The sequence below is a fragment of the Sitophilus oryzae genome, unplaced genomic scaffold (genome assembly GCF_002938485.1).
Source record: "Sitophilus oryzae breed Bouriz unplaced genomic scaffold, Soryzae_2.0 scaffold_1536_pilon_pilon, whole genome shotgun sequence".
NCBI classification, from domain to species: Eukaryota; Metazoa; Arthropoda; class Insecta; order Coleoptera; family Curculionidae; genus Sitophilus; species Sitophilus oryzae.
In genome coordinates this window covers 727,449-748,649 of record NW_022146210.1, presented here as the reverse complement: position 1 = coordinate 748,649, position 21,201 = coordinate 727,449, and the positions used below count along the sequence as shown (strand labels likewise).

Here is a 21,201-nt window from a genome sequence, read left to right as displayed (position 1 = left end):
TCCGGTTCTGTCTAATTCTAACAAACTGAAACACCCAGTGATATCTAAATAAATTTGGAAAACATGTAAATAAATTAGAAATTATTTAGATGTCAAATGTCATTGGGAAGAGCTTATTAAAATTTAAATGGAAAGCGTTCGCTGTGAGCCGAAAATTTTAAGATCTTTGACGTCACGCCTCGTTTTCGCGCCAAGCGAATTTCAATGAATTTCAATCATTAATTTAAGTACTTCCCAGATGGAACTTGTACAAACTGATTTTACATATATATGTTTTAGCATAGACTTAAAATAAAATATAGACTACACTATTTACATCTCAACGCGGACAAACAACCTTTTTTGTACACATGTTTACTTCTGGGTACAGTCGACCGAGCCTTCCTCATCCAGCCTATGTTGTCACGTCTTTAATATTATCATTTTTTTTTTCTTGTTATACACATATATTGAGATATTAATACTACAGTTTAATAAAGTAGGTTTTAATATTCCATAGATGTATTAAATAGTCCTTATACTACTAAATTATAAGTCGGATACTGTTTAGGATACTGTTTAATAAGGATAAGTTCTTTACAATATGACAACACCGATTAGAGGCGAGGGAGCCTATTCATTCATTTATTACCTTGTAGTACGTGTCGCACGTGTGCGGTAAAGCTTTGTTGCCGCTATCTCCCCGGCTGTATTAACGCATTTTCTTAGCTTGTAGTCCTTAAGTGTTTATTTTATTGACTTTTTCTGTTCAAAAACTATAAAATATGGTTCGCCAGGGCCAAATTTGCAAGAAATTTGACTTAAATAATCCATTTAAGTCTTGAAACGACTTTTGACCGGTAGGCAACTCTCAATTTACCCATTGGCAGTCAGTGGCGTTGTTGTAGAAAGGCGCTTATTTAGATAATATTTTAGTAAAATGTAAAATCTGAATTTTTTCTTTTACATTACATTATTTACTTACTTACATTGTAACAAAATCATAATTATAACCCTGTTAATAATAATAATAATGTTTTTATTAAAAATATATTCCGGTTTATTCTAAAATTATCTTCAGAATCTAAAATAACATACAAGAATTTTAAAATGATATTACATTATGAAACAATAGTTTTTAATATACCGTGTCGTCTCAAAAGTGGCTCAACCCTATAACTTTTTTTATTTTTTCAGATAAAAAAACAGATTTGTATGTTAGTTACTATGACATAAATTAGGACTTATTGACGTATTCAATTGTTTTTGGTCTCTTCCTGTTTCACCGAAATGATTACATCTTTTGATTTTTAAAGGCACCCTCGGTATATTGCTACTTTATTCGATAAAAAATGACACTCTGAATAGAATGACATATCATATGTCAACTTTTGACATTGTCGCTTAAAAACATATCCTATTTTAAATTTCAATCCAGTTTTTTCAATCCATTAAGTTTTAATCAAGGAGCCTTGGAAAAATAGTTTTGATCGTCTAATAGGTTTCGTGTCTTGTCTAGGCCGGTTAAAAGATGTACAAATCGTATTTTTAATCATACATATGTCAATTTTTTCAAATGGAACAAGGGTGACTCATTAGCATATTTGGAAAAAGCATTTTTTATGAATATATTGATACCACACACTTGGTATTTCGAGTCAAATTGTCGTTATGAACCGCATGTTACAATTTCAAATAAACCATATGCGATGATGTCAAGTTGACATATGATATGTCATTCTATTCAGAGTGTCATTTTCTATTGAATGAAGTAGAAATATACAGAAGGTACCGTTTAAAAATCAAAAGGTGCAGTCATTTCCGGTGAAACAGGAAGTGACCAAAAACAATTGAATGCGTCAATCAATCCTAATTTATTTCATATACTAACATACTAAATCTTGTTTTTTTATTTGAAAATATAAAAAAATTATGGGGATGAGCCACTTTTGAGACGCACCCGGTATAATAGAGACAGTACCGAGTTAAATAAATGTAGTTTTCATTTTATCCACTTTCTATCACCTTCCTTGCTTTAATGGAACAGATTTATGTTTTCTCTAATTTACATAATAAGACATCACTTAACCAGAAAAAAAATTACAACAATCAAAATTTTTTTTCTCTCCCTGTCGCCGATTCTATTATATCTGTGGAATAGATCCTGTTTTGATTAATATTAGGGGTTGTAAATGTTTGACTAAAATTAATAATTTATTATTAATTTCAAAAATTACCTAATTTCGATTATAAAATTTCTTCTATAACGTGTATTTTATTATTTTTATCCTTTTTGGACTCTAAATTGTTTTTTCTAAACTTTTATTTAAAAAACCTATCCTAAATCTTAATAAAATATAAAAAAGTTTAAATACGATATATTTTTAATTTAATTATAGCTTCATTAAAATAAAAAAATTACCCGGCTATGATACGGAGAGTTCAGGTGTACTTGAGAAACGAAAGACAGTGTTGTGTTTCTCGTCAGTCGTCAGGGAACGACCGTTACGACAGAGACAACCTATGTATCGCTCGTGTCGCACTCGTTATAACCTAAAACAATAACACAACAATAACAAGACATTGTCTGACCGCATGTTCCAGCTATTTATGAATGAGATGCTCAGTCTATATTTTATTTTAAGTCTATGTGTTTTAGGCAACAATGTATTAGAAATCATAAATATTTAAATTATACCCGACACGTGCAAGGACCTTATTGAAATTTACCTATTTGTAAATTAGTGAATAATTAATTAAATATAAAGTTATGTAAAACATTACAATAGGAGAAATAGAATTTTAAAATACTTATAGCATATTCAACAATAAAGTATTCTGACCATGACCCTAATGCGGTAACAATAAAATTATCCCTATCACAATTATAATTAATTAACATAAATCTAAAATTGAAAAATGTATTTTAAATAGTTCAGTTATGAAAGGCAAAAATAAGCATCCATTCATATTATCAGTCCAGTATTCAACCTTCTTAAGGCCAACTACAAACCAACTAAGCGGCACTAAAAAAAAGAGTAAGGGCCAGGTAAATGACCCAGGTAAATGTCGTCTTGGTCGATTGTCATTCCCCAGCCGTCTTTGACGCCGTTTTTTTTTTCATCGTATGGTACTAAAGATGAGCAACAAATCGCAAACTGCGATTCAATTGCAACGATTTTAAAGTCAGAATCTCAACCTGCGATTGGCTCTCATAGGAAACTGCGATTTCTTCTATTTGAGAGTTTCAATTTAGGAAACCAATTTTACTAAAAATTACGAATTGCAATTTTGTTCCGAGTTGCGATTTTGGTGCGATTGTTATATTGTAAACTAGGACCGTGATAACCTTCTATCTGCGAGTTTGCATTTTTAAGAGTTGCGATTTTGCTGCGAATGTAATTTTGTGGCCCATTGAAGCACTTTATTATAATGCCCGCCGCGCACTGGTTTCTTTTCCTATAAAGCGATACATTACTTTTCATTGATATACAGGTTTAATCACGTACGTTCAAAAAACGAACCAGTGCGGCGAGACGCGGATGCCAGACGTCGCTAGGAAATCGCATCTTAAGAAGAACTCTTATTTTTAGTTACCTTTCTCACCTGGTAACTTAATTATTAAAAACACCACCGGTGAAAAGCTGTGGGGAAACCCCTTAACGACACTGGGAATAATTAACAATGAAACTTCCAAGGGGCCAAAGCCAAAGGGAACTACAGGAGAGGTGAGTGACACTTGCTCGAGATCGTCCTGCACAATTGGCAGACACGCTCCTCCAGCAAGGGTCAGGAGCCTCCCTCTAGACTCAATTAATCGTTATGGGCCTGGCGCATCTTCACCTAAAGGCAAGAGAGGGAGCGAGAACCTCTCACCTCTGCTCCGGCAAGGAGAGAAAAAAGCCAGGATGGAAAGCCGTCCAACACCGGGAGGTATCACCAGCTTTGCTGCTATTGCTGGAAAAGTTAAAATTGCGGTGCTGCCAAAGAATTACCCAGATACGAGGCGATACTGGACGAAGTAGTGGCGACCGGATCGTAACACAACGATCTACAAAATATGGGTCAGCTGCGTTTTGCGGTGATACCATAGACTTAAAATAAAATATAGACTACACTATTTACATCTAAACGCGGCCAAACAATCTTTTTTGTACACATATTTACTTCTTGGTACAGTCGACCGAGCCTTCCTCATCCAGCCTATGTTGTCACGTCTTTAATATTATCAATATTTTTTTCTTGTTATACACATATATTCAGATATTAATACAGCATTTTAATAAAGTAGGTTTTAATATTCCATAGATGTATTAAATAGTCCTTATACTACTAAATTATAAGTCGGATTCTATTTAAAAAGGATAAGTTCTTTACAATATGGAAACACCGATTAGAAGCGAGTTCGCCTATTCATTCTTTTATTACCTTGTAGTACGGGTCGCACGTGTGCGGTAAAGCTTTGTTGCCGCTATGTCCCCGGCTGTATTAACGCATTTTCTTAGCTTGTAGTCCTTAAGTGTTTATTTTATTTACTTTTTCTGTTCAAGAACTATAAAATATGGTTGGCCAGTGCCAAATTTGCAAGAAATTTGACTTAAATAATCCATTTAAGTCTTGAAACAACTTTCGACCGGTAGGCAACTCTCAATTTACCTATTGGGAGTCAGTGGCGTTGTTGTAGAAAGGCGCTTATTTAGATAATATTTTATTAAAATGTAAAATCTGAATTTTTTCTCTTACATAATCATTTATATAAAGGTTTTTGTCACAAAATCATAATTATAACCCTGTTAATAATTAATAATGTTTTTATTAAAAATATATTCCGGTTTATTCTAAAATCATCTCCAGAATCTAAAATAACATACAAGAATTTTAAAATGATATTACATTATGAAACAATATTTTTTAATATACCGGGTTCGTCTCAAAAGTGGCTAACCCCTATAACTTTTTATTTTTTCAGATAAAAAAAAACAGATTTGTATGTTAGTAGGTATATGACATAAATTAGGATTGATTGACGTATTCAATTGTTTTTGGTCTCTTCCTGTTTCACCGGAAATGATTATATTTTTTGATTTTTAAAGGGACTTTCGGTATATTGCTACTTTATTCGATAAAAAATGACACTCTGAATAGAATGACATATCATATGTCAACTTTTGACATTGTCGCTTAAAAACAAATCGTATTTTAAATTTCAATCCAGGGTGCCATGGTGTTGTTAAAAACACTAAGTTTTAATCAAGGAGCCTTGGAAGGAGCCTGGGTTTCGTGTCTTGTCTAGGCCGGTTAAAAGGGTCAAAATCACCAAGGTGGAAAATTTCAAATTTGATTTTGTAATAAAAAATGTCATAAACTAGAATTATGTAAATTAGCTGAAATTGTCGATAAACTTCTGTAGAATTGTTACTGCAATAGTGCAAGCACAGAATAATATACTTTTTTTGAAATATGGTTTTTAAGGAGAGTGAATAGGAGAATCAGTCATTTCGTGAACGTTTTTATAAAATTCATGAAATGTCAAAAAAAATATAAATGGTTTTTATTTTCATTATACAGTGACACACCTAAAAGTTTATTAAAATCAAATTAAACAAAACGTGTAATATAGTAATAGTAAAACGGCAAGAAGAAAAATAAGTCTACATTTGAGATAAGTTACTATTTTTAAGTATACAATTTTAGTTTTGTTAAAATACCAAATGGAATTCCTTAATAAAATTTACTTTACATACACAGAATTAAGTTTTATTAATGAATTATAATCTTTTATTAGGAATATATTTAAAATGATCTAAGTTTTCCTTAATTTAGTAGTGTTCCCGAAAATGATCACGTGTTCTCGGAATGACGTAGCTATTTCCTGAATGTTACAATGAAAGCAAATATGATAAATCGATGCATGGAAGTGTAATAAAGGGATATTTGAAATAATGAATCAACAATGTAACTTATTTAGTTATTTATTTTTGATATTATTGGTATTTCTAGTAACAAATTGTATTTGTAGTAACAAAAACATTAGAATTTTTCAAAAATATCAACATCCTTATCGAAGTAATAATACTCTTGGTTATGCTCTACCTTCATTCGTGGCTTTGGAATAATAGTTATTATTTGGTCAAAGGTAATATAAGATACATCATTTTTTCGTAGTTTAAACTTTCTGCTACTGTTACGCACAGATCTCAAGAAAGTTACTAGGATTTCCCCATCATCATTATCAACACCTGTCTGACAAGTGGCAACATATCTGTAAATAAGTTTCTTATTTTGCGTAGGTACTTTAATTAATAGAAATGTCCCAGATAATATTAAATTTGGATGTAAATTTTCTTGCCCGTAAGATGTACCAGCTTGAACATTGTTGTATGCATCTCTTTCAGTCTGCTGACGAGCTGAAATAGTCAATAAATCGTCTTCATCGGATGAAGATGAATCATAAATAGATTTATAAATGTTATATCTCTTCTTGACTTTCAAAAGGTCTCCTAAATCATCTACATCTATGGGATCTTCTATAAGTTCAGAAGATAATATCGAAGATATACAAGCGGTCTTGGTTTGAACTGAGGTCGCATTTAAATTATTAGAAACCATGGATAGTTTTAACTCCTTGAGAAAACGGTCATGTCGATACACTTGTACAATAACTTCTGTTCCTTTTTGCCAGATAATTTTTGTAATATTCATAATACCTGGTATGGAATCTAAAGTTTTCGGGACTAAGTTTTTTATGTTAGTTATATCGTCATCAGAAATCACTTTTAATTGGATAGCAGAATCTGTGAACAAATCAGCAAAGTCTGAGGCCGTTTTAATATCTTTTCCCATTAATACATGACTATCTGCAGTTCTCTTAAGATAGCCACCTACACCATCCATGGGTCCTTTGCCATGTCCAGGTTCACTGAATGTCCAAGATGCTTTTGCTATTTGTTTGTAGTCATTGATCAGGGTTTGTAGCCAGAGGTTTATGTTGGTACGGTTACGATATTGTGATGTAGGTCCGTCAGAATATATGTGAAGAGTGTTAATGTTTTTATTTTCTAAAATTAATGTGAGTATCGGTTTCATATGTGCCCAAACTGCATAGGCTTTATGGTCTAAATTTTCACTTACTGTAGCAAAAGATCTTGATGTCAAAGTTCTATCCACATTACGAAAATAATATACGCCTGTATGAATAGATAATTGATGTTTGGCAAAATGTGTGGACTGAATTTCATTCGCATACTTAGTTGTGTAATTCTCTGAGAAATCTATCTGTACCAATATCTCTGTTTCAGTCAAATTTTCTTTCAACTCTTTTTTCATTTTGTTATAACTGTAAATGCCATAGATGTGTTTTTTCATTAGTGGAATCTCTTCAACAAAGGCCAATTTTAAATCTTTGACTGTGCTCGAAATTGCTAGCTTTTTGTGATTTTAAATATCTTGTTTTCACCTTTTACAATTTTATCTTCTCTTACAGTCTTCCATTGAAAATATGTCACAGAATCTATATTATTACACGGCTCCAACGACTGAGTTTTACATTTGTCACACAAACCGTTCATGCAGTCGTACGAAGTTACGTCGCAACTGTACTCCTCCAGAATCTTTTCTATTCTACCATGATTAAGCAGTTGTAGACTTTTTAATTTATTAATTTTTAATTCAAAGTTTTCATGTTTGATACACAAACAAGTTTCGCGGTCCTTGAACTTTGGGGCTACTACCCAAAACGGCATTGCTCTAAGTAATGTCGCATAAGATAAATTAACCCCCGTCTCTGTAATGAATTTCGATGTCAGTGCTTTAACCGTGTATAAAAGGATACGTTTTTGTTTCTTAACACCACCTTTTATAACGAAATCTTTTTACCTGGGCTCATCCTACTAACGTCATCTCTTTCAAAGAAGTCTATAATCTTTCGGCGTACTTCTGGCTTTAAAATGATTTCGCGTACTTTGGTATCAGATTCCAAAATCAATGAATTATTCTTCTCCTTCGGTAAAAAGTCTTAGCCATGTGGAGTAATTTGTACTTTCTCAGTATTTTGCCACTGACACACTTTTGGAAGACTTCCCTTTCTTTGGAATTTTTTGTAATGTATCTGACTTGTCTTGTAATTGTGTAGTTAATGCTTCACAAAATAAAAGATTTTTGCGTACTTCAGGAGGCACATCAATATCTTTTATTAGGGCATCTACTTTGCTGTTGGGTGTTAAAGATATAGGTTTTAGTTTTGCCTGTTTTCTTTTTAGTTTTCTCTTTAAAGACTCAATTTTACGTTTCATTTGGACAATAGTTTCTTTTTGCTTTTTAATTTTACGATATGCTTTGGCTCTATCTTTTCGAACTATTTTTCTTCCTACTTGTTTTCTTATTGAAGAAGTGGCTCCCAAATCATCATCTGAGTGTGGCGGTGTATTGTTTATTATGTTTGTTAAAGCTTTTTCTTTTCCCTGTATTTTTCGAAGCTTTTTTCCATTCTTTTCTTTGCTTTCGTTTCTCCCGCTCTGTCATTTCAGCAATATTCTTCACTTTCTTTTCTGCTTTTTTCTTTTGATAGTATGCTCTGTCTTTAGCCCTCTTAATCTCTCGCTGTTCATCTGTCATCTTATCTAAAAACTTTCTTTTTCGAGCGTTAGCCTGTTCTCTTTGCCGCAAGTAGGCTGCACTATTTTTTTTCAGTTGTTTTTTTGAGTTTTTTTTCATTATTTCGGTCTTGTCCGACTCCATATTGCTACAAAAAAATCATTAATGTAAAATATTATTTTCAAGTAATTTCATTACAGTATTGTTCCGAATTGAACGAATCTGTCATTCCGGGAAAGTCATAATCATGTCGGGAACGCATCATCATGCCCGGGAACGTTCCCAAAATGATCGTTCACGAAATGACGTTTTCAAATAAAAATGCGTTTTCTATTAACGGCAGCCATCATATACGCCATCTGAGACAGTTATCATAAAATATTTGAGGTTACTTTTGCTATACTTCATTGAAATAGTAATTTTTCTGATATTGCAAACTAATACAGGCATTCCCGGGATGATGAACTATTGATGTACACTCAATAAATAATAAATAAGAAGATACTTACCACTAATTTTTATTAATATTCACTATAAACACACGCGACAGCCGCCTTGATTATCGCCATATACAAAGACTGCACACTAGCGCCAACCCCCAGCGTTCTTAATATATTATTTTTGGCTAGTTAAAACTGCGTTCACTGAAATGATGCAATTACTTCCGGACAAAATATTTTTCCTTCTATATATTGAAAAAAAAAATGATGTTTGTATTTTTATTGCAAAATGTTAATATTAGATAAAACTATTCGATCATAAGTTACGAATATGTGTAATATTGTTTAATTTATAGGCGTTCTTAGTACTTGTTTCTAGGGATCGTTACTTTAGGATGCGTTCTCGAAATGACTTTTTATGTACATAACTTGAAATAACTTTAAATATTATTTACATTTAAAGTATATTAAATAATGTGCAGATAAAACGAATAAATTAAATTTTTATCAAAATTTAGTTATTCAATAACTATGCGATTTTTGCAAATTATACTGTGGCGAAGCGAATTTCGCACCTTCGTGATTTTGACCCAAAAGATGTACAAATCGTATTTTTAATCATATGTCAATTTTTTCGAATGGAACAAGGATGACTCATTAGCATATTTGGAAAAAGCATTTTTTAAGAATATATTGATACCACACACTTGGTATTTCGAGTCAAATTGTCGTTATGAACCGCGTGTTACAATTACAATTAAACCATATGCGAAAATGTCAAAAGTTGACATATGATATGTCATTCTATTCAGAGTATCATTTTCTATCGAATAAAGTAGAAATATAACGAGGGTGTATTTAAAAATTAAAAGTTATAGTCATTTCCGGTGAAACAGGAAGTGACCAAAAACAATTGAATGCGTCAATCAACCCTAATTTATGTCATATACTAACATACTAAATCTTGTTTTTTTTATGAGCCATTTTGGAACTCACCCGGTATATTAAAGACAGTACTGAGTTAAATAAATGTAGTTTTCATTTTATCCACATCCTATCACCTTCCTTGCTTTAATGGAACATATTTATGTTTTCTCTAATTTACATAATAAGATATCACTTAACCAGAAAAAAAAATTATAAGAATCATATTTTTTTTTCTCTTCCTGTCGCCGATTCTATTATATCTGTAGAATAGATCCTGTTTTGATTAATATTAGGGGTTGTAAATGTTTGACTAAAATTATTAATTTATTATTAATTTCAAAAGTTACGTAATTTCGATTATAAAATTTCTTCTATAACATGTATTTTATTATTTTTATCCTTTTTGGACTCTAATACGTTTTTTCTAAACTTTTATTTAAAAAACCTCTCCTAAATCTTAATAAAATATAAAAAAGTTTAAATACGATATATTTTTAATTTAATTATAGCTTCATTAAAATAAAAAAGTTACCCGGCTATGATAGGAGAGTTCAGGTGTACTTGAGAAACGAAAGACAGTGTTGCGTTTCTCGTCAGAGTCGTCAGGGAACGACCGTTACGACAGAGACAACCTATGTATCGCTCGTGTCGCACTCGTTATGACCTAAAACAATAACAAGACATTGTCTGACCGCATGTTCCAGCTATTTATGAATGAGATGCTCAGTCTATATTTTATTTTAAGTCTATGGGTGATACACTTTCGGGTGGGCATGATCCTTATAGATTGTGTTTCTCAAGAATCGGCGGATTGGTTGGTGGAAATCGCCACTGATGAAAATAAAAGAAAGTTAATAGCATAAAAAATGTCATTTTATGGTAAAACAACATGTGCCAAATTTAGTGATTTTCGTTCAACAGGGCCCTGAGATATTAAAAAAAGGGATCTTTTTAGGGGCGAAATTCAGGGGGTTGTAAATCCGAAAAGGGGGGCCACTGGCCAAAAATAAAAAATACGGGTCACCTATTTTTTTCAAGAATCTATGACGAAATTTTATTGCATTAATTTCCGGACACCCTGTATATCTAAGGAGAGACCAAGTTAAAGAGGTGAAGAAAATGAAGACAGATTCTGCTCCACCTCACTGGTACCTGAGCCGGAGGCAAGCTCCTCGACTGTGAAGGGCGCGAAGGGCAAACTATAACCGTGGATGGGTGTTATATTAATATGATCCTGGGAGGAAGAATATCTGTTGTCAGAGGAGAATGGGAAATACCCGGTCCCCCCTACAACAGGAAAATGTATGATGAGTTATAAACAGTGTGATGAGTTATAACTCAAGGAAGGGAGGCACAATAGATCTTTAAGGTCGCAGTGATTAACCCCTCCTCTCACTCATTCTACATTCTAGCTGGTAACTTCCCAGATGGCACTGCGCGAACCCGACAAGCACGTATGTATTCCAACTTAATTTTTTTAAATACGGACCTGCATTTTTTATTTGAGGTTTTGAAAGAACTCGGTTTCCTGAGTGCAATGATATGCCACATTTATTTATTTTTTTCGTTTTGGACAGTTGAACCGTTTCACACGATTTGCAAGAAACTTTAAATGACAAAATGAATATTTTAGAAGATAAGATCGCACAAAATTCTAAAGACATACAGGCCAGCTTTAATCATAAAATACTGAATTTAGAAGAAAGTTTAACAAGCTGACAGAAAACTGCAGGGAATTAGAAGAAAAGATAATAGATACACAAGAGAAAATAGCACAGATTGAGGACGATGTTAACAGAAAGATAGAAATCTTAAGAGAGGAAATGGCAAAGGTGTATTCACCAAAATGTCAATTCAATGAATCATCGGAGGTCCCGAAACTAGTCGAAAATAAGTATGCCTCAAAGTCAGTTATGAAGCCTCCACAGTTTGACGGAAAAAACCACTTGGGCCAACTATTTTTGCCTATTTGAAGCCACTGCGAGAGCGAACGGCTGGACAATCGCTTAAAAAGCTACCGTCTTGACTATCGCACTGCGGGGAGCTGCGACTGACATCCTGCAGACACTTTCACCATCGGAACAGGGAGATTATCAGCAATTGGTACGACATTTAGAAATGAGGTACGGCCAGGCTCATTTAGTGCATATCTACCATTCCCAGCTCAAAAATCGCATTCAGAAGTCAAATGAGTCTCTGCAGGAGTTTGAAGCCGATGTAGCCCGCCTCGTTCGCCTTGCGTACCCTGCTATGCCCGAGAATGTTATGGAGAGTTATGGTAGTTCTCCGTTGGCTTAAATGAAAACGAGAAAAGGCTAGCACTTCTTCTAGCCCACCCAACGCTGTTGGTGGATGCTTTAGCACGTATCCTAGAATTTGAGGCCGCAAAACAAAGTTCTCGGTCTTTATGAAGAGTACGGGCCATCGACGAATTCGTGGAAGGGATTTTTCGGAAGGTAATGGACCAGTACATGGGCAAGAAGGGACCGATTTGTTGCTGGAACTGCGGACAGGTAGGACACGTGCGAAGCCGTTGTAACAAGAAGAATGAAGAACCGGCTTCGTCGTGGTCGGAAAACTACTAAGGGTCGAAATGAAGGGGCACTCGTCGACCTTTACCCAACATGCCCCAACGAAAACTGCTCAAGTCGCCTCGCTACAACACAAATTCAACAGCATTTTTGGTTTTGTTGATGGAGAGTTCCGGACCATGCTGTTGGATACAGGTGCGACCAAAACTATCATCAGACCGGATATTCTTAAAACATCGAAGAAGGTTAAAACAACACAATGGCGACTACGTATTGCTACGGGAGGTTCTGATGCTGTCCATGGAGAAGTAAACCTTAATTTTGTTATCGGGAGCACCAGTTTTGAACATCCAGTGTTAGTAGCAGATATCGAAGATGAACTTATTCTCGGAATGGCCTTCATGACCACTAGAGGCTTTGAACTCAACTTCAAACAGGGAATTTTGAAAATAAATGAAGAAGAAGTGGTTCTACATCGAAAATGTGAGGAGACGCTTCGCGTGGTGGTAGCAGAAGATGTTTCGATCCCTGAGCGCTGTGAGATATTTTTGGATGGTTACCTGGAATGTAAAATGAATAATGGAAGTATTATTCTGTTGGAGCCAAGGAACTATGGCAGCGAAATAGGACGAGGGGTCGCAGTAGGAAAAGCCCTGCTACGAGCGAAGAAGACTATACTGGTGAGAGTAATGAACACTAATTATATTATTATGCTGTGTTATTGAAGAAGGGAACCCTGATAGCGTACTGTTGCTCGGTCTCCTCGGTAACCTCCAAAGTTTCGGCTTCAAAAATTCCGGACAAAATGGTGAAGGCGTTAGTAAACGTTAAGGGATTATCTCCCGAAGATAGTAGAAAACTGAGAAACCTGATAATCAAGTATCAAGATGTGTTTGATAAAGGAGAAGCAGGACAGAGAGGTCGTACCAATTTAGTACAACATAAAATTGATACCGGAGATGCGCGACCAATCAAACAAAATCCGAGAAGCTTTCCGCTCACCAAACGTGAAGAAGTTGGCAAAATCTAATAATAATATGGCTATGAAGAAGTAACGACAGGAAAAAATAAAATTGATTTTCAAAAAAATTCCATTCAATTTCCTTTTTTGAATTCAAAAAGATTCCAAAAACTCAGCAATCCTTAAAATTTTTAAAACTTTTTTGATGGCATCTTGGTGAACATCCCAAAGCGCAACTTTGCCCCAATTTAACCATGTTCGTATTTATTACGGTTACCGAGATACCAAGGCTTGTACCTCGAATTTGTAGCACCCTGTATACTTAGTACTTCAAACATTTGCTACATCATTATGTAGGTTGAAGTATCAATCGTTTGGTAAATGTCAATAACATTACTACCACTAAGATGTTACACTAACCAGAGCCATCATATTAAGATAAATTAAATCAAAATTTTAATAAAAGAAATATAAACATGCAAAGGTATGAAGACATTTTGATTTATAAATACTTACTAAACAATATAGCTTTCCATCCCACTTGACCAGTAAATATAAGAATTAGACCATATAGAGCCAACGAATGCAAAATTACAAATATTATTACATTTGTCCACATGATTTCTAGTTTATAATTATACGAGTTTGGAGCCAAATAACTTGCTTTGTCCGCATTGATTTTAGCATTCAGCTCATTACATCTCGGACATCCACTTGTCTCGCAAGGTAATTTGGAACTCTTGTCGATATGAGAACAAGACATGCTGTACAAAAATAAGGTATATATGTTGAAATTTTACCAGAAACCGTTGAGATTGATTAAAAGAAAATTAACATTCAAATTATTCTAAAAATCTTTGAATAAAAAGATTAAGGAAGCTGTATAATGCTATCCATGTTATGCATGGTCAACGGAGGTGGGAATCCTTGACAGTTCCGTTTGATGTTTCATTTGACACATTTAAATTTGATTTGAAATTTTGTGAATTTGTCTGTCTTTACTGAGCTTATTTTATGTTATTTATTATTTATTCTACGACTGGCAGTTGATTAGAAGTAGTAAATCTGGAAGAATTTTTTTGTATCAGAACTTAAATCTAAAATTAACAGCAATACTATTTCTATTTATCGAAACTTTACTTTACTTTTTCGTATCCGGATTATATTATAGTTTATTAACCCAGTAATGGGCTACGTCCAATGCTTCCCGTTTAGCCAGCCATAGGTCATCGAGGGTACATCTGTGGGGGCACGCAGGACATTGAAGATGTTCCATGTCCTGAAAGGCGTTGCAGTCGCATTTGTCGTCATTTCTGTCCAGCAAACCCCATTTGATCAAATCGGATTTTACTGGGGCCACCTCAGTTCCGATTCGGTTGAGCATTCTCCAGGTTTTCCAGTCGCTAGAAACACCATTTGGTGGGCCCTCTCTAAGGGGGTAGTAGGAGGGAGGTTCATCCAGGGGGTGGCTTAGGAAACGGCGTCTGGATTTAAGTCTACCTGTGCCGCACTCTTGGCCAAAAATTGAGTAACGGGCATCAAAGGTTTGTTTTAACTTCTCAGTTGATCATGAGCTTTTCTGCGTAAATCGGGGCTTGTAAAACCTGCGGCCTTGTAAAGGTTTTCTAAGGGGGTGGGTTTCATACAACCTGTCACTATTCTGCATGTTTCATTCAGACTGATGTTCACCTTTTTTGCATGGACAGATCTACACCACACTGGGCAGGCATATTCTGCAGTTGAAAAACACAGAGCTTGAGCAGAAGTTCTGACCACGGTAGGTTTGGCTCCCCATTTACTATTGGTCAGCTTCCTTATAAGGGAATTTCGTGCTTCTACTTTTTTGCGTGTTTTTTAGCAGTGATATTTGTAAGTCAATGTTCTGTCCAGCACGACGCCGAGATAGGTAGGCTTATCTGTGTGTTCTAGTAGTGTCCCGTCCCATGTAACATTAAGTCTGCGGGTCGCCTGTCTCGAATTAAGGTGGAATGCACTCACTTTAGTTTTGGTGGGGTTGGGTTTTAAAGAATTCTTTTTGTAATAGGTTGACATTGTTTTTAGGGCGCTTTCTAGTTTCTCCTCGATATCTTCGAACCCTTTGCCTTCAACTGTTATTGCTAGGTCATCTGCATATGCAAAGGTTCTAGTGTTATCTGGAATAGGTTGGTCATTTGTATATATGTTGAAAAGAATTGGTACCAGCACGCTCCCTTGTGCCAACCCATTCTTCTGGTTTCGCCATCGACTCTTTTTGCCCTCGAGCGTCACGAAAAACTGCGTTTTAGAGCAAGGATTCGAGTATCTTGACTAGGTGGTAATCTTTCAAGGTCTCATTGGCTTTATGCAGTAATATCTTGTGGTTTACCGTGTCATAGGCGGAACTTAGGCCGACTAGGGCCAGCCCTGTGATGTGTTTATTCTCAAAACCCTCCTCGATATGTTCTGTCAATGCGAGGATTTGACTGGTGCTTTCCAGGTCTGAATCCTGCCTGTTGTGGAATCAGCTTTGAATCGACGGTCTTCTCTATTCTGTAGAGGATTAGTCTTTCGTAGAGCTTAAACAGATGGCAAAGGAGGGATATGGGTCGGTAGCTTTTCGGAGACTCTGGATTTTTCCGGGTTTAAGGAGAGCTTTTGACTTCCGCCACAGTTTTGGAATTTGAAAGGTTTCGCGACATACGTTGAAAAGTTTAAGTATCCATTCTTTGGTTCCAGGACCGACATTTTTGATCTGTTCCACGCACATATCGTCATTCCCAGCGGCTTTTCCATTCTTCATGGTATTTATACCATTGTTCAACTCTTTCATGGTAAATGATTTCTGAAAGTTGGTGTTTTCAGTTGGTATTAGGCGTTTGATTTTGGTTTTCTGGCGTTTGGAGTTGAATTTGCCATTAAGAAGGAGTTGGTTGGCCACTTGATTGGGTGTTACATTGGCAGGGGCCTTGCTTAGTTTTGGGTCACCATCCAGTTTCTTGATTAGATTCCAAGCTATTTTACTACTATGAGACATGTCCATTCTATCCAGGGTTTCTACCCATTTCTTCTCACGTGCCTCGCTGAGAGCTGTCATTAAAGCTGTTCCGCAAGTGATGGTTTGATCGCTGAATGGATCTTCCGCAAACAATTGTTCGTACTGCTCCAGGGTGTCCCTTGAGGCATTCGAGAGCCCTGGAATGTAATGTTGTCTGCAGCCCCTAGGAATATATCGTCTGGATATCTTTCGCAGGGACTCAACAAAGATGTGGTAGTTGCTTGGTGTTGGGGCCAAATTGGTTATTTCCTCATCCAGCACTTGGGAGTATTCTGGCCACCTGGCTTTCATAAAGTTGAATCTCCTACGGAAAGATATTTTGGTTGTTTTGATTGTAGAGTAGACTTGGATTCCGATAGGTCGGTGTTGTGTCTTTGGAATTGCATTATATACATTTTTGCAGCAGGTGTCGTGGATGTTCCTACTGACAAAGCAATTATCAGGGTTATAACCTCGCTTCCAAATTTTTCTGTTGAAAGAGCAAGGGAGCTTGGGATCGTGGAGAAGTGAGAGGCTGGTAGCCTCAGCCCATTGCTCCAGCAATTGACCATTGGAGCCTGTTTCGCCATATCCCCAGGTGGTGCTGTGACAGTTAAAATCGCTCACAACAAATTGAGTCTTCTGGTTGTTAAAGTGGCCTGGCATTGAAAGGTCTAGGTTTTGGCCAGGGGGTTTATATACGGAGCTTATCGTGAATGATCCGCTCTCGATAGTTAACACTTCAATGTCGTGGGTTATTTTCTTACTCGTGGATGAGAGCAGCATGTCGGGTCTGGTAAATATTGCGCTCCCTACCTTCTGTGAGGTGCTTCTATAGCCAGACGCATTCCTTTAATATTGGGTCTGTTTGCTGTTTCATCTCTATGCGTTTCCTGCAGGCATAGTACGTCCCACTTTTCTGATTGGCATAGTTGCGATATTATATCTTCTTTATTCTTGGTGATTCCCTCAATGTTCAGGCTAACGATCGTCAAAGTTGGCTCTGAAAAGGGCCAGTTTTTGTTTTTGGCTTTTGATTGCATTGGTTTCCGGTGGTTGGAAGGTTTGGCCGTTGTCCACTTGGACAACGTTTCCAGGGAGCGCCGGCATTTTAGTTTTCTTTGTTTAACATATGTGTAAAATGGAGGCACCTTCCTTGCTCCCATTTATAGAAAATTATAATATACGAGGTGTTCCAATACATACATATACATATACTGCCATTACTCGCTGACGAGTATTCGACACGCATCAAAAGATGGTCACGCAAGGCGTTTTCTTTCATAAGCTTTTCTGTGGCTGCAAAGCCCGATACGTGATGTTATTTGCCTACCGCACTCCGGACATTCAAAAATCTCATTGCTTTGTTGCCTCTTTACTTTTTGGTTGTCGCTGTTAAGTGAGTTTACAATTCTTCTCCATTGAGTTCTATTGTGAACTGCTTCTTCCCAATGATTCTGCATGTCAATCTCCTTTAAGTTTTCGTAGAAAATGTCCTTGTACCTTTTGAGTTGTCCACCCGGTCTTCTCTTACCGACTACAAGCTCACTGTAAAGCAGAAATTTTGGTATGCGATTTTCTTGCATTCTGCATACGTGACCAACCCATCTTAAGCGGGATTTTGTAACCATGACTTCAATACTCTCGCAATTAGCTTTTTCAAGGACCGATACGTTTGAGACATGATGGAACCACCGGATTCTTAAGAGTTGTCTAAGGTGTCTCTGTTCCAACTTATTTAATGCCTTCATGTGTCGGCGGTACGGCACCCATATAACATGGTGGGGATTATAAAATTGCTCGGTACACTGCCAGTTTCGTTTTAGTACTCAAGTCATGATTGCAGAAAACCCTGTCTTTTAATTTCCAGAATGCTCTTGAGGCGCTGCTAATCCGGCGCTGAATTTCAGAGTCGATAGGGGTGTCCCAATACTCCGTGGACAACTATTTCTGATTTTTGAAATATACCACACAACCTCTATACAAAAGTGCTTCGTTTGTCCGTTAGAGGGCATCAAACTTAAAAAATAAACACATTTTTTCAGATATTTTAAGAACCGTTATTCCGATTTGAATGAGATTTTATTGCTCTTTATCAGACACAAGAAGGGCCTGGTAACGTAACAACGACGTGACCTAGAACACATTTCCCGTAAAGGAATAAAATGCTCACTGGGTATTTTTTGCTGAATGCTTTAACATTTGACTTTTTTTTCAGGCTATTTTCAGCTAAAAGGTTCTGTAGTCAGAAGTAATTAAATAGCTTATCCCGATGGGTACACTCAACAACACTATATATAGTATTCTGTACAGGGTGTGTCAAATTCGACGCTTTTAAATGGAAACACCCTTTTCTCTAGGAGATAGACGAAAACTAATATCGGTGTCTGGAGCTCAATTTTCATCAAAAACATAATGGTGAAAACCGCACATCAATATCTGTTACCGTTTCGGAGTTACGGGGTGTTTTTCAAAAATGTGCATTTTTAACAAATCACTGTAACTTTTTTGCTATGGAAAGCACCTTTTTACGTAGAATTTAATGGTTTAAGTATAATTTTTTTAAAATTAATAATTTAAGAGTTATGTACAGAAAAATGATTTTTTATTTGGGACACCCTCTATATTTTTAATTAACTGAAAAGAATTTAAAATTACCTTTCCAAAAATATAGCACACTTGATATTTTGTTATAATCCCCTTCGAAATACAGAATTTTTATAAGTTCGCCACTTTTAACTAGTAGGCTTTGGACCCCTTATTGATGATATGCCCTTAATGGAATTCGAAAACATATTTTTCCAGCAAAACGACGCACCGCCTCTGAACGCTCAAGTTATCAGCAAATTTTTGCAGCCATTTTCAAGAATAATTGGATAGCTAACGTCGAGGCCGCCTGACTTAGTGCCCATGGATCTAATCCTATGGATATATTTGCGGAAGAATAAAGGTTCCCTATTCTTCCGTATAATCTAGACAAGAATTAAAAATACTTAGCAGTTATAAGAGGGTATCTTTCACCCCCACTGAGTTAATGAATTCCGCGAGAAATTTTCAAAAACTGCCCCGTCTGTTCATAACAGAAGACGGTCGATATGTCGAACACCTATAGCAAAATCTCATGTCTTGGTTTGCTATTTATTTTTATTGTTATTAGATATAGTTTAAATGTGTTGATGTTGGTTAAATATATTTTAAATTGTTATAAAATTCTGCATCTTTCATAGCAAATATTATTTTCGTTTTAATTGATGCTCACAGCTAGAATTTTTTTGCATTACAGCCGGTTCCGTTCAAAGCCTACTTATTTAAAAGCGGGCGAATTTTTATATACTCTATATCTCGAAGAGGAATCTAGCAAAATATCAAGTGTGTTATATTTTTGGAAAGGTAATTTTAAAATATTTTCAATAAATTAAAAATATAGAGGGTGTCCCATATAAAAAATCAAATTTTCTGTTGATAATTCTTAAATTATTAATTTTAAAAAAATTATACTTAAACCATTAAATTCTACGTAAAAAGGTGCTTTGAAAATGTTTTCATAAAAATACAAAATTTTCCATAGCAAAAAAGTTACAGCGACTTGTTAAAAATGCATTTTTTTGAAAAACACCCCGTAACTCCGAAACGACAACAGATATCGATATACGGTTTTCACCATCATGTTTTTGACAAAAATTGAGCTCCAGACACCGATATTAGTTTTCGTCTATCTCCTATAGAAAAGGGTGTTTCCATTTAAAAGCGTCGAATTTGACCCACCCTGTATAAGGAGGGTCGGACTGACCATATAGACAGGGTGGCAATTGCCACAATTGCCATTAACACCACACTACACAATAATATATAGTTTCTGTTTGTATTTTAAGAGAAACTATATATATTTTATATTGTGTTTCTTTGTCCATATAGACAGACTATTATGATGGTGTAGTGTTGTTGAGTGTGCCCATATTATCGGGATAAGCTATTTAATTACTTCTGACAAAAGAACCTTTTAGCTGAAAAGAGCCTCGATAAAGACGAAAATACACGTCGAAACGTCGGAAATTTTTTAAATAAAAGGTTGTTTATTTCCTGGTCTTAAACCTGCGAACGCCATTTTATCGTTTTGAATAAAATTAGAACGACACCGATAAACCGGAATTTAAGTCGGCCATTTTTGGTTCCCATGGCGCTCGACCTAAGTTTTTTGATATGCCCCTTCCTTAATCTTTTTATTGAAAGCTAAAAACTCTTAGTAACAGTGTCAAGTATTTTCTAGGGTATCGTTTTATGTCTTAACATATTCACTTGAATAAAACTCAAAAAAAACAGAATATACTTAACAGGGATTGCAATTTTAAGCAACGAAGACTAATTAATAATCATAAATAACGTACCTGAACTGGAACTAAGAACTAAGATATATATTATTTAATACAAATTATTTCGCAATGTAACTGAACAAAATAGACTAGACAGTCTTTATATATTAGGCAAATCTAAAATATAAAACATATAGTCCGGTCAAAACATGAAATTGCGATAGTTGACTGATAGGTATTTATTTTTTGCATGGTAATGATTAAATTAATAATTGGATGTCACCTTTCAACCTTTGGCGTTTGGTCGCCATTTTGTATTTTAGTGATGACATGTAATGCTAGAATCTCCACAACTGTATAAAAATTCCTAATGTTAAATGCGTCAATGGTCAGTAAGTAAAAATAAAAATTTTAATTGTTAATTTATACCACAGGGCGATTCTAATTT

The 21,201-nt window shown here is 35.4% G+C and overlaps 2 protein-coding genes across 2 annotated transcripts in view; both read right to left on the bottom strand.

Annotated features, from left to right (window-relative positions):
* LOC115878858 (stearoyl-CoA desaturase 5-like) overlaps positions 1-20,909 on the bottom strand; it is a 65,814-nt gene extending 44,905 nt beyond the window's left edge. The window contains exons 1-2 of the mRNA XM_030895475.1: positions 20,829-20,909; positions 13,947-14,194 (exon numbers count right to left, since the gene is read on the bottom strand). Coding sequence (XP_030751335.1) covers positions 13,947-14,193 — 247 coding nt within the window. The 5' untranslated portion in view covers position 14,194; positions 20,829-20,909. The remainder of the gene's footprint in view (positions 1-13,946; positions 14,195-20,828) is intronic.
* Positions 15,970-17,229, bottom strand: LOC115878906. The gene has a single exon (XM_030895515.1). It carries the CDS (start codon positions 17,227-17,229, stop codon positions 15,970-15,972), a length of 1,260 nt encoding a protein of 419 aa, XP_030751375.1.
* Positions 20,910-21,201: the final 292 nt, after the last annotated feature.

Bases quoted from the DNA above. Each gene is read 5' to 3' on its own strand.
- LOC115878906 (XM_030895515.1), bottom strand. From the start codon at position 17,229: ATGCTGCTCTCATCCACGAGTAAGAAAATAACCCACGACATTGAAGTG.